The 14,890-nt window shown below is 39.9% G+C and overlaps 1 protein-coding gene across 2 annotated transcripts in view; it reads right to left on the bottom strand.

Annotated features, from left to right (window-relative positions):
* Positions 1-14,890, bottom strand: part of nphp4 (nephronophthisis 4) — a 189,503-nt gene that overhangs the window by 121,917 nt on the left and 52,696 nt on the right. For both annotated transcript variants that reach the window (XM_058390447.1, XM_058390446.1), the window contains one exon: positions 1,447-1,607. In XM_058390447.1, coding sequence (XP_058246430.1) covers positions 1,447-1,607 — 161 coding nt within the window. The remainder of the gene's footprint in view (positions 1-1,446; positions 1,608-14,890) is intronic.

Below are 14,890 nucleotides of genomic sequence, written 5' to 3'. Positions count from 1 at the left end.
CCGTAAATGGCAGGAGGCTGTGGTTGGGCTCCCGTTAACACGTAGCTGCAACACGTTCCGGTGTGAACTACAAGCTCTCACACGTCAGAGGCTTAGAGCTGAAAAGGAGTCGTGAGAGACGACATAAGGGAGATGTCAGTTCACTCTCTCCACTGTTCGTCTTCTCCTCTTTTCCGTCAGGTTTTAAATATAGCCCTGTTTCCAGGCATGTTGGTGCATGCGAACTGTACAGAGGCAGAAGTTCGGCTTTCTGCTCTTGACTTTTTCACCTCGTGGCATTTCTGCTGGGCTGACATCCAGAGAGAGTTAATGAAGCAGAACTTAAAGCAAAAGAGGCTGTGGAGGGGATGATCTGGCCAAAGTGAAAACGCTATGAAAAATGCACTTCTGAAATCAGATTAGGTTTGCGCCATAAATTATTTATTGCGCATCTCGAAGATGTTTAATTCACAGTGAATTTATATCTGATACAAGTTATAAGGTGTGATGAATAAAAGATTGAGGCAGTGGTAAGACAGGTTACCATTGGGGCCTTTGCTGTATGCTCCAAGGCAGCTGTGCCTTACTATGCTATTCATCTACCTAAGAATTTCATCCTTAGTATCAACATCCAACTGCTCCTTGACTTCTGAAGTGCTTATGTAACACTTCGTGAAAACATTAGTTTCTTTCCTGGTATCAATTGTTTTTTGCTTACACATGAACCCTTCTGATAATTTTGCAGAAACCATTTTAGAGGGGTTGAGTCATTTGAAAGAGCATATGTGAAAGGTGGGAAAACCATTCACATAATTCACATTCTGATGTATAATCTTTAGACTTTTCTGAATTTAAATAAGGCTCTTTTTGGTATGTATCTCAAACACCAGTAAAGTTATATCATTTTAAATTTTGGTTACCAAAAGTACAAAATGGTCAAATTTAATTCAAAAGATACCGATATCAATCTGCAGCACAGAACTTTAGTGATATTTTGTCAGAAACCTGACATTATAAACCATGGCTGGGAGCCCAAAAGAGCATAACTGGCCTTGGTCTCTTGGTGGGAAATCTGGACTTGGTCGCTCCCATCAATGATACATGCTATGGATAATAAGATCTGTTCTCAAAATGGATTCAGGGATTCTACCATGTTTTGTGTGCAGGAAATTATAGTTGCCATATGCTAGGACTCAACTAGCTACAGTAGTACGTAGGAACTTTATGAGTAAAATGGCACAGTGATAAAGAAATAAAAAGTAATGGCTTTCCTCATTAAAAATTTTGTCTGCGAAGGTTTTTAGGCCTCAGTGATTTTTTATTATATTGAACACCCTCCCGAACCTACTATACATCTGAGCTTATACTCCCAGTCCAGTAGATGAGTAGTTTTGAATTACCAGACAAGCTTTTTTGGGGAAGGAAATATATTTCAGAATTTCACATGTATTTGGAAAATTGACTCACCTGCATGTCTCTGTAGAACTCTGTTTGAGGCCACCGCTTCCCCCAGACTTGGGCTCTAGCACCATCACCTGAGGTCCATCCACCCAGCCCAGGCCGTTATGGACACCAACGTGCAGTCTTCTCTCCTGCACCACCACCGAACGCACTTCTGCACCCATTCTCTAAAGAAAGAACCCACATACAAACGTGTATGAGCAAACATCATCACCTTATGTACTTAGGTTTACTCAAAATTTGTAAGCAATGGCATTACATTTAAGTAATCGTCTCCTATACCTCACTATTTAAATAATGCTATATTAAGAGACACTTTCTCATTAGTGATGACAGCAACCTTCTTACTACTAGTGACCTGCTTGCTTGCTTGCATTTCATCGTCTTTATTAATTATATTTTATTAATTTTTTTTATTTATACTGCTAATGTTAAATTAATGCATGTAGGCATAATGCACATATGCAGCGATAAAGATGTAATAATATAATTAATAATTATTAATTAATAATTAATACACAATACTGTATGTTATGTATTTATTTATTTTTAACATATTTTAATACACATGCACACACACAAAATCTCTATACTATGTCATTTAATGTGGACTTAACACCTACAGTCCCTTGCATAAGTATTCAACCCCCTCAGACATGGCCTGATTTTCTAGTATTGCACCTGTAAACAGACTTAATTGGGATTTTGGGTCATGAATTTCCCCAAAAATGTCCCATAAAAGTAGGGTAAAAACCAAAGGGGGTTAATATTTATGTAAGGTACTGAATATGTCTTGGGATGTTCTTTAGATGTAGAAATAAACCTGTGTGGAGCACATGTGACAAACCTACTCGATGCGTCTCACACATATGATGCATCAAGCATCTGCTATATGGTGTGTTTAGCCTGCAGGAGCATCTCCTTTGGCAAGCCTTGTTTGTGTTTAATCCTCGGAGAGGAATGGGGCAATGTGTGTGTGTGTCATGGCCGCATGCTTATGTTGAGATCCTGTCAGCTCTGTCCTCTGGGTTTCTATGTGCTTTATCGATCACCCCTCTCTTCTGCTTCTAATCAAAGCAGGGCTTCTACTCTGTTAGAGGAAGTGCATGTTGTAGCCCTGACTGAAGAGAGAGAGAAGCGATGTGGAACACAGCCAGAAGAAAAACAGAGTCATTTGCATATTTATGTAAACCAGATTTAAATAAAGGAAGTCTATACAGACTTGCCTGTTTTTACTGAAATACCAAGACTTGTACCATTCCGTTACACCCAAGATTTTCAGACTTTTACTGGCTTAATTCAAAACTTCTACTGGTTCATAAATACTTATATAAGCTTTAGATGCATCATTTCCATTGATGTCCAGTGCTTTAGCCCACTCTAATGAAGATAATAAAGCTGTGTTTTCTGTCATCATCCTCAACAACGACTACTGTGGGGATGCGGTAGCTCAGTTGTTGTGAGTTCGAATCCCAGGTCCACCAAGCTGCCACTGAGAGGCCCCTGAGCAAGGCACATATTCATGAGATTGAATAAATGGCAACTTTAAATGGTAAAAATTTCCCATGCCAAAAACTGCCTCCTTTGGCAAGTGTTAAGCACAAAAACATGGCTAAAACACTAAACACAGTAGACTAAGCCCCTGCTCTTGCCCATTAATCAATATCCAGCCATGTTTAACAAACATATTTGTGAAATAGGACGCCACTACCACCACGGCACGGATCTACAGTCAGACACCTGCTGCTGCTAAGATGTATTAACTGCTAAGCTCAGTGGCAGAAGCAGTCGGAAGTTGTTTATCACAGTGGTGGGTTTATGTGAGGCTGTGTCGTAGATGAACAGCATTTCTCCAACACGTTTCCTCTGGCTGCTTTCTAACCAGGCCTCCCACATACTCGTGTCTCCAATTAGTGTATTAATTGTGCTGTGGGTTTATATGTGGGGATGAAGAGAAAGACAGCGTACACACCCTACTTTATACCATCACTCACGCAGCAGAAGCAACAGTCAGAAAGAAGAGTGCCAAAACTTCTCAACAAGACATACCACTCTTTTTTTTTTTTTTTTAAGTCCTCAGTTTGATTCCTGTAAGTCATTCTGCCATGCGGTCATGTGACTCACAATGTATTATGAAAACCTGGCTGTGGCTTAGGAAAGCAAACGAGAAGAAGAAATGTATTACATACAATTTATCAAAATGATGCCTTAAATATTTACACAGTTTCATATTTCAGGTTCAGTTGATTTTCAAGAGCTTCAAGTGGATGGTTTGAGAACATCAGATGCAAAAGCAATTTCAAATTTTGTGGTTCGAAATTTGTGCAGCTGCACAAAGCAAATCCCAAGGCAAAGACTAACTGAACAGAGAAAGATGGGTACACTTAGAGAGAATAGCCTATACTTCATCTTCTATTAAATTAAATAGAAATGTTCTGTTTTGTTTTGTTTTTTTTATAGTCATAAAAAATAGTCTCTCAAACCCCATGCATTTCTATTCAGTCTTGTCTATAAAATGATGAAGCTATTTCCTTCCTGATTTGTACAAATTGAACACACTAATGATTACTCTGTCCTTAAATTTTGGACCGTAATGTATAAAGTGGGATTAAATTAAATGGTGCCATATTTGTTACTCAATGGTCTGGTCTGTTTTATGTTGTAGCAGACAGATGGCTGTCAATCAAGCATGCAAGAATATTAGCCAATACCCAGATAGCTCCAAAACTGGATTGAAAAGTGAACGGTGATTATTAGTATTTTATTTTTCATTCATTCATTCATTCATTCCCATTGACTGCTTTAAGGGTCAGAGTTGCAATGGATCCCAGGAACACCGGGCACACCCAGGAACACTGGGAATGCCTTACACCCAGGAACAATGGGAACACGTTACACCCAGAAACACTGGGAACACCCAGAAACACCGGGTGTAAGGTGGGATGCAAGTCCATCACAGGAAAAATACTTTACTTAACATTTGCTATAGCATCTAGTTTTGGCACCAAACAAGCGTTATTTTGATATTTTACACTCTGATCTCTGGGGCATTAAGGTATTCCTGGAGCAGCATCAAGTAATTAAATCAGGAAGTGGTGTGACTGGCTTCAGCAAATGCCTGCCATGAATGCCAGCAGTTTAAAAGAGCAGCGGAGACTCAATTGCATTAATAAACTCATTAGAATTCCTGATGCTTTTTTTGTATTTGGGTTTCTTCGCGACTGAGACGGCCCTTTTTCTTCGTTTTGTGAGGTTTCTCGATAAATCATGAGAGAATACAAACAAAAGGACACGCTCTTCATTGGAGAGTCTCGCTGTTATTTTCCGCCCCAAAACCACTAGAGGAACCAGGTCCATATTTAGTGAATGGTTTAATTAAAGAATGGACAACTTTAAAATGTTGTCTGTAGCTATTTAAGGAGAGGGAGTCATAGTTAGAGCAGAAGACGCTGACATAATCATAACAGCTTACATTTCCGATTATTTGCAGGTTGCCACGCACTGCTTCCTCCACTTATCACAGACAATTTCCTCCTGACAGGAGGGCTTCACTCAGAGGTCTCCAGACGCCAGGGATCAAGTGGGACGAGACACACATCCCAAACCTTAGCTCTTCGTTGCAACTGTAAAATCACTATGACTTGGTGTGGCATACATTTTAGAGGTTTCCCCAGGCCCGACAACACAAAATAAAAAAACATATCAATATCATGATAAATTATGTTATTATACTATTATTACAGTGGAACCTTGGCATACAAACTTAAGAGGAGAAACTCTAGAGGAGAGTTCTTAAGGCAAAAATTTGTATTGTGAACGAATTCTCTCATAAGACAATGTAAATGCAGATAATCTGTTCCGGCTATCCAAAAATATTAACAATAATACCAATAATACAAAGCATATGTAAACTGTATGGCTGCTTACAAAGACCTGACCCAAGCCAAGTCAAGGGTCCTCAAAGGAAGTCGTGCCACCAAGCTTGAGCTAAAAATAGAACAGACCACCCATGCCAAAAAATCTATCACCAAAAGAAAAAAAACATGAAAAATCATGTGGTTTTTGAACACATCCCGAAGGCAACGTTGATATCGTGGGTTGACTCTTTGAAACAGCTTTCGCTGACTGAAAAAAAAATCCATAAAAAATTCATAAAACTCACCGTGGTTGGCTTGGCTTTCCACTGACGCAAACAAGTTTTGAAGGCTCTGAGACGTACGTCCAACTTATCCAGCGTTCGGTTCGTTCGTACGCCGAAAATGCTTCATATGCCGATGCAAATTTCTTGCAAAATTTCAATTCTTAAGGCAAACATTTGTAAGGGAGGGCATGTTGAGGTCCCACTGTATTACTATTATTAAGAGTATTGCGGTACCCATAGCACTTTATATAATGCACCAACTGACTGTTGCATGTCTTAGACTGCATTATACATATAACCCAGGCAATTCTAAATAAAGCTTGCCAGGAAGGTTTTAGAGGGCATTTGATGGAGGTGTACATCTAGACTGAAATCCCATGGGCCACCATTAATAGTCATATAAGCAGGATGTTTTTACTTTCATGCCAGGAAACAGTTAAACATGAAGCTCACAGGACAAGGAAAGACAATGTTTATTAATGTGAACGGGAATGATGCAACCCTGTCTGGTCAGGGCCGGTTTCGATTAGGCTGTTTTTTTTTTATGTCAGGGCTCTCAAGTCTTGAAACAGAAAAAAGTGTTCGCTATCATCTGGAGAGTTCAAATCCTGATGATGACAAAATTGGGCATGGCGTACTCTCCCCCATTAATCACAGAGACCCCTGATCAGCTGTCTTCGCATGCCCTTGGTTGGTAGCTACTGTGTGACAGGTAGGTAGGAATTATCCAAAACAAATTTGGCAGAAATGTTCAGGCAGGTACAAACAGATACATTGAATTAAAATAACAATAATAATAATAAATTGGCCACGCCCCTATAAATTTAATATCCAAATCTATATATTTGGAGCTTTCTAAACAGCTACACATAGTGACACTGTGTTGCACTGTGTGTTTTTTTTTTTCCTCCTATATTTCCGTGTTAAATATTTTTGTAGCCTTCACAGGTTTCACTGAATATCACGGCCGTGCATTTTGCCTCCAAGGTCTTAATAAATCTGAACGTTCTGATAAGCAGCAGGACTGTAAATCATCTTCTGAGTATCTTTATATAACACTTCGGTCATGTCATTCACATCTAAAACACCAATCTGAGTTAGTCACAGGAAAGACAAGGAGTAAGAGTGATCTAGAGAGGAAAATAAAATAAAGAAAGTTTGATGTCAGTAGTCTAACCCGGCACATCTGTTACATCTTTTTTTGTTTCTTTCCTCTCAGCTGCTGTTCTCTACTTCTCTCACAGGCTCTCTCTCTCTCTCTCTCTCTCTCTCTCTCTCTCTCTCTCTCTCTGTCTCTCTCTCTGTGTGTGTGCAGTCACGAATTTTGTTTCCTGCCCCCAATATATGAATATTTTACAGCTAAGAAGCTTAAAGGGAACAATGAAATGGCCTGCAGTTAAATTATACCCTATTTTCATAGCCACAGAGCAGAGAGAGTGGGAGTATGAGAGCAATAGAGAGAGGGGAGGGAGGGAGAGAGAGGAGGGAGAGAGAGGAGGGAGGGAGGGATTTGAGGGAGGTGAGAGAGAGAGAAAGGAAAAGAAAAAAAAAAGAAAAAAGCATGAACGGAATAATATTCAACAATATTAAGAAAGCAAACAGAAAAGTAGTCTTGACAATGTGATGACGCTCGTCCTCCCTTGGCAGTTTCAGCGTCTCTACTGTGAAATGTCTCAGCTCAAAGGGTCACACGTCATTTAGCTCAGCTGCTGTAGCAAAGGTCGTCTGACTCGACAGCCACCAGCCCACTGCTTCAGCCACAGCTCAGACATTACAAGAAGATGAAAAGCAGACAAGTGCACACACACAGAGTGACAGGAAACAGATATCATCCAGGATGGAGCTCAAAGAGCTCCCATTACCAAATACATGTAATGGTGTACGATCATGGAGGGTGCTTTAGAAACATACTTGGGACTAACACTTTCTTGAAAAACGGTTCTAAGCTTGTTGCTGGGGTGGTACCATTAAGGGTAGGACCTCATGTACCTTTAGTATCCTTTATCAGGAAAGATGCATGTACATGCATGAAAAGATTGAAATATTAATGCTTCCTCCACCTTTGAAGGCCATGTCAACTTTTTTTGTAATAATAAGCCATAGCTTATAGAATCTACAACAGCTTACAAAAGAAAGAACAATGTTGGATTTTTAAGTTCTGCTTAAATTGTGTGATTTCTGAATTTCTTTTCTTTTTTAAATATTAGATGAGACTGTATTTGTTAGAGAGAACGCTTCATCTAGTTAGAAATGGTACCATTTTGTTCACACTAATTTAGGGTAATATCTTGTGTGAAATAGCTCAGTCTACCGTTTGTTTTTTAATGAGAATGAGAAATCAGCAGAGTCAAGAGGTACTGCGATCTCCAAAAAGTTATGCAAGCTGTGTTTTCTCTGACTAAGATGCTTTTTTTTTTCTTTTATAAAAACTCATTACTTAAACAGGGTCGCATTGAAAAGCCAAGACGTTCTTTGTGTCATTCTTACAAACTTTTATAGTACAAGATGTTTATAAGTTGTTTAGATTGTCAAGGAGACAGTACTGTCAATAACTGTATCTCCAACTACAGACTTTTCTGCTTAATTACATCACTGTGTGATCTGGCAAACTCTTGTGATCAAGCAGAAAAGTCTGTATTTGGGGACAGACCATTACTGAATCGCTCATTGATGAATGATCTTTTGTGTGTAATTATCCAAGGATGAGAGAGTTTCCGTCTAAAAGTACACTGTATCCTCACACTTAACTTTTTAGTATTTGAACTAATTCAGTGGTACTCAAGGTCCAGTTATTTTATACTGTATTCATGTTTCCAGGTAAAACGCACATATTAAAAAGGCACAAAACCTGTTTACTTAAAGATATTACCCCAAAACAAGGTACTTTGAGTTTACTACTTCGAGCTATCCTAAAGCACTTGTTGCATTTTTTCCTCAGTGTTTCTTTTTTTTGTGTGTGGTGGTTTAAGAAAACTTGACCATTATGAGCAAGATGGCTTAGTGGATAGGAGTAGTAAATGTATGCTGTGCTGCTCCATTAGGGTTGGGGGTTCGGTTCCCGTCTGTGTGTGCAGAGTTTACATGTACAGTGGTTTCCTCTCCCAGTCTATAGACGTATTGTTGGCTGATTAAATTCTCTGTGTGTAATAGTGCCCTGCGATGAGTTGGCACCTTGTCCAAGGTGTCCCCTGCCTTGTACTCCTGGGAAAGGATCCAGGTTCCCCCTGACACTGTCTAGGATAAGCGCTACAGAATATGGATGGATGGATGGATGTTCCCATTACAAGTAAAAATAACAGCTTTGATGTCAAAGTAAAGGAGTCTTTGCCTGACTTTATCAGTTTTATCATTTCTCAGCAAATAGTCTGTCTTTTTACAGGGTCACAAGTGCATGAGAGAAAATACTTTTCCCAGTGCCCTTGCTTTGAACCCTAACCTGCTTCTGCTTTGATGCTTTAGTTCTCCACTGCTGTGAATGAAGTAAAGGATGAATAATAAGACAAATGGCTCTGCAGCAGGAATGAAACTGTGTGCCGATTCCCTATTACTAATCTAAACCAATTTTCACCCATTATGCCTGAAACTATAGAATTGTAAAGCAAAAAAAAAAAAAGACTGAATGAAATCTTGTCTTTTAGGCTGAACTGAGTGAGATACTGTCAGCTTTGCTTGTAATCCGGAGATGATGGCTTCATTACAACTTCCGGCAGTAATTGCTCGTTCATAAGCGCTAGACCCGGGTCACAAAGTTAAAAACGTGGCACAACCCTGCAATTCTAATTTACAAGGACAATGCTGAGCTATAGCTATAACACCAGAGCACTAACAGGCCATGTCACAGACCATGAGTCAACGTCATCTGATCGATAGGCAATTACATTACCGCTGGATTCGGCTTCAGATAGACAGTATTCATGGACTAGGGAAGGCAGAAGATGAAGCGAGGTTTGGGCCACTTCCATAAACTCTGATGCCAGAGTTTCCTTTGCCAGTGCATCTACAATTATTCAAAAAACATCTTCAATAGGCCAGCTTGAAGCACTTAGGAAGAAGGTAGCCAATAATTAATTGAATAAATCATAAATCAATGTTCAAAAGCACTCACCTCATTGCTATTTAAATCGATATGATAGTCCTAAAATGGTAATGGCTCTGATGAAATTTAAAAGTAATGTTAGTATTAGAAGATAATAACGAATGGATGCTGCAAAAACATGCCTGCATAATAAGGAAGGTTCCGAGGAAGGGGGACAGACTATATTAGGAAGACTCGATAAGAATAGGGTCCATGCTGTGTCTAATGTTGCGGACAGTTATCTACTTATACCGTGTATTGTAAAAGTGATTTCTAATGTCAGAGTCTGCAGTTTGGAGGTAAGCATGTCTGCCAGTGTGTCTTCTGTGCTTCCGGCTCTGTGCTACTATTGGTCACACGTCATTTAGCTCAGCTGCTGTTGCAAAGGTCATCAAGTAAGGGTAATGGTGTATGCTCATAGAGAGCGCGTCAAGATACTTCAGACATCAACACTTCCCGGAAAACTCTGGGAAAACATATTCTACAATACAACTATTAGCTGAAGTGTTCCAATTCAATCCAGTTGGCCAAGAGTTTGGGCAGAATTTCGATCCAATAAGTGAATGATCTGATGCCATGCTCAGACAATCTATTATCATCTAGCTGAGCATCTGATGGATGGTCAAGCAAAGATTTGCTGCCTTGATTGACCGCTTGCAATCAGATTTCCTAAACAATGTAGGAAACAATGCACAAATTCTCAACTACAGTCTCCCGTCTACCTGTCCCACACATTTTAGTCTTTGATGTAAAAGTACAGCTCGGTTTAAATCTGTGGAGAAATTCAACAAAGCACATATAGCTTTCTTGCGAAAAAAGCTCGCTAGCGTTGGTTTTCTGGCACGTCTTCCATTCTTTCTCGAAACTTGAGTCTGCCCACATACTTTACCTGCTCTTGCTTGCTTGCTACAGTGGAAAAATGTTTAAAAGTGGAGTGCTTTCATGCCTTTATTGATTTTATTGTTTTCTGTACTTTGCTCTTTTCTATCAGTTGCTTGTGGTCCTCAAACGGCTTTCATAAGAGGGCTGATTCCCTCCAACCAATCAGAACACAGAGCTTCATCCGAGTCTGGAAGACCCTGACCTTTAAAATCTATAGCCACACTACATTTTGTGTACTTTTTAATGCGCGTGGTGTGTCCACACTGTGAAATTCAGAGAGATTTCACAGGATAGGACACGTGCAGACCATTAGACATGGTTCAAACTTTTTGAGATATAGAAACAATGCCCATTTTATCCTTACCAGCTTTGTGAATATTGTTGATATTGTATCTATTTACTTGTTAGATAAAGTAGCATAGATGGTTAACACCACCTGGTAGATTTTTAAGTGTTGGTTTTGTCAAGCTTAGGCTAGTGAGAATTGTGTTTTTTGTTTTGTTTTGGATTTGTAAAGGTAGAACCATGTGTAATAGCATATGCAAGCTTCCCACCCTCTCAACCTACCCACCCAATTTCCTCTCAAATTTGGTCACCTGCCAATTCCCACCAGTTAGCTCTACCCTATCATCTACAGTATCATGCCAAGGCGAATGCAGACACGACCTTCCATCAAGACGCGAGTTCAGCTAACCACTTGCTTCTAAACTGCTGCATCACATTTCATGCTTTTCTGTTACACCACTCAGGATTTGGATTATTTCTACCTAAAGACATAGTAAAGTTCACATGAATCAGTTGAACATTTTCAAGGGCAGTTTGCTAAGAAACGTGCAAAAAGGTATCATACATGAGCAGGGATTATACTTGCAGTAAGTCGAAAACAAAAATGATTCAGGACAATCTCCCCTTCATTACATTAGATTTGCCATGTATTTTGTTTAAATAAAGAAAAGAGCTCACCCTCATGGCTTGTATCTGTTCCTGAGCACTACATGACAATGATAGCAAAACAAAACAAAGTCGTAATAATGAGAGAGTTTATCTGAATGACTTATCTGGAAAATAAACGAGCTTGAAATTTTCCTCAAAATGACTCATCATTGGCAAGAAAATTAGAAACGCGCCTGAACATTTTCTCATTACCAACATCCATGCTTCTGTCTTACCCCCCCCCATTCACATTGTATTTCTGAGCACATTTAATCATTGTCAAACAATTTCAGGTTTGTTTTACTTTTCCAGAGGTCTCCATGAGATTTGAGCTTGCTGTGACTATCAAGAACAATTACCACATGGAAAACTCGCATTTGCATAATGTTTTCTAGCACAACGTTCTATGCGGCATCACTCATGCAATTATTTTCGGAAATCTCCTGCAACCTGCCCACTAACCACACACAATTTATCCCATTGGAGACGCAAATGAGGGTTCTCAGTGTGCTAAAAGTGACATGGTGTGTTAGAAGTTTGGTGAATGATTTCAGTAGCCAGAAAACAAGAGAAAATTAAAAGAGGGTTCATGCTGCTAGGTGGAGTGTTACGGCTCAAAGGGTTGGAGGGTTGGGGGGTTGGGGGTGGGGGGGGACTGCTGGAGAGACAGCAGAAAGACAATTTGAATGAGCAAACAAAGTGATTGGTATTTTAGAGCACATCCTAGTTCTGTCTAAGAAAGTATTAATTGGCTACCCACTCTAATTAGGATGAAAGTCTTCAAAGTGTTTCCTCGGGTTTCTACAGCCTCTGGCAGACAGAGACGCGCTAGTTTTTATAATGAGGAAGAGCATGAATGAGAGACATGGAAGAGACGATCAATCTAGCAAGGGAAAAAAAAAAAAAGGCATGAGAAAGAAGCATTTGTGAAGCGGATCGTTTCATGGAATTTGGATCTATTCATTTTTATTCAATAAAGAAAATAACTCTTGACCCTTTCCCCTACGCCTTCTAAGAAGTCAAAATTCGGCTTTGGTTTTTAGACGTGTGTGTGAGCGAGAGAGCGTTGTGAGAAGATGCTCGGCTAGATGAAGAGACAATGCATCAGGAGTCACCCCCATGAAAAGGTCACCCTCCCACATGAGGGCCAATTAGAGACTCCTGTCAACCGCAATCACAGCTGAATTACCACCTCCAAAAGGTGGCAGCGCAGAGGTCGCGTCAGGCAAAAAGCGAAAGACAAGCGCCAGGGAAGATTGATTATCAATCTCTCCTTCTCGCTCTCTCTCTCGCACTCACTCACTTTGTCTGGCTCGGTATCTCTCATTAGGATTTTACAGAGACCAGAGGCACCTGTAGGGCTCCATGTGTCATTCACAGATCACACACACTCTCAGAGTCTCACATGGCTACTTGATGATGTTGATTTATTGAGCCATTAGGCTGCATTAGACCATCATTATGCTGCATTTGGGGAAAAACAACAACAACAAAAAACACAAGCAACTTCACATGTCTAAATCTGAAATTTTTTATAAAAGGCAAGCTGCAGGAGTGATAAATTACCATCAATCACCGGCACTGTGGAATTCTCGTGTCTGATTGGTCACAGTGTGTTCATTTTTAATATGCTGATGTTCCTACAATATCAACTAAACTCATAAACACATCTATTTTCTGAAGTGCTAATCCTAAACAGGGCCACAAGGAACCTGAAGTCTAACCTGAAGTGTCCCCAGAGGACACAGGGGATAAGGCAGGGGGCACCATCACCAGAGAACACAATCCCACACAAACACACACTATTATTCACTACGCTAATTTAGTGATACCAATCAGCCTACAACACGTCTTTGGTAGATTTGTGGTGACTTCACGCACAGACACAGGGACGAGACAGGAATCAGACTTTCAGCCCATGAGGTGTGAGGCAAATGGGCTAACTACTAAGCTCTTTTGCCCCGAATAATAATAGTTTAATATGGTGCACTTTTTTCCGTAAGGAAACATTTATTAAACATTTCTCCAGTGTCAGAACCTCCAGTGTCCATGGGAAAAGACTTCCAGTTTTCACTGGAAAAAAAGAAAGGCTAGTGATGGAACCACTGTTACTAACATGTTTTAAGCAATTTGTTCATCAGACTTTTTATATCTTTAAACAATAAACTGATAAAAAAAATGCTCTTTAATTAGTAATTGTTTGCAAATGACTGTGGTATAAAAAATAAATGACTTCCTCTCTTCCTCTTAGATAGATAGACAGATAGACAGACAGAGACAGTTACACAGACAGACAGTTACACAGACAGACAAACACACAGACAGTTAGACAGACAGACAAACACACAGACAGACAGAGACAGTTAGACAGACAGTTACACAGACAGACAGACAAACAAAGTTACACAGACAGACAGAGACAGTTACACACACAGACAGACAGACAGAGAGACAGACAGACAGTTACACAGACAGAGAGACAGACAGAGACAGTTACACAGACAGACAGAGAGACAGAGACAGTTACACAGACAGACAGAGAGACAGAGACAGTTACACAGACAGACAGACACAGTTACACAGACAGACAGACAGACAGACAGTTACACAGACAGACAGACAGACAGACAGACAGACCGACCAGCTTTAGTTCTCTGATAATATGATCCATGAGTGTAAGGTGGGTTTCAGGAGTAAAGGAGAACCCTGATCTAGATGGCAACAAACAAACAGTTAATAAACAAACAGAAAAATAGAAAAAGTAATTAAATCACTAAACTAGAGCAACGCTTCGTATAAATCAAGGAAATGCTGTATTGGGATGATTTCCTTTTTGTTTGTTTTTTTTTTTGCTGAATGATGAATGCTCATGTGTGTGTGACATATGTAACTGTGATGGAGACAGAAGTTAATGGAATATTGATTGGAATATATCCTGTCACCAGAACAGAGTTAATTGCTTGCTCAGAAGGAAGGAAAAAAACAATAAAAAATAAAACATTGCAGAAACCGAAGTAGGGAGCATCAATAACACATCTGCGCATTTAGTGGACCAGGACGTCCCACTGAGGAATTCTGTAAAAAATTGCTCAAAAGCTACTGTGGTGTAGATTTCGCCCCCCTCCACCACTTGACTTGCAGCAGTTTGTTTCCCATCATGCATTACCAATGTGCTGCGAGTGCAAGCTTGCCTGCTAACAGGTTTAGTGCTGGTCTGATAGTGATGTGTGGACACAGGGGAGATGGGAAGAAAAGCACAATTAAACTGGTGTGGAATAGCACACAAACACGCACATGTGTATGTACACACACACACACACACACACACAGCTGATGAAAGTCACTTTAACACTGCTAAACATGCTAATCTGCATGGGGATTTACACACTGGGATTATGTGTACGCTTGTGTGCACAGAG

The sequence above is a fragment of the Hemibagrus wyckioides genome, linkage group LG05 (assembly GCF_019097595.1).
Source record: "Hemibagrus wyckioides isolate EC202008001 linkage group LG05, SWU_Hwy_1.0, whole genome shotgun sequence".
NCBI classification, from domain to species: Eukaryota; Metazoa; Chordata; class Actinopteri; order Siluriformes; family Bagridae; genus Hemibagrus; species Hemibagrus wyckioides.
This window is presented reverse-complemented; position numbering and strand designations above follow the sequence as displayed.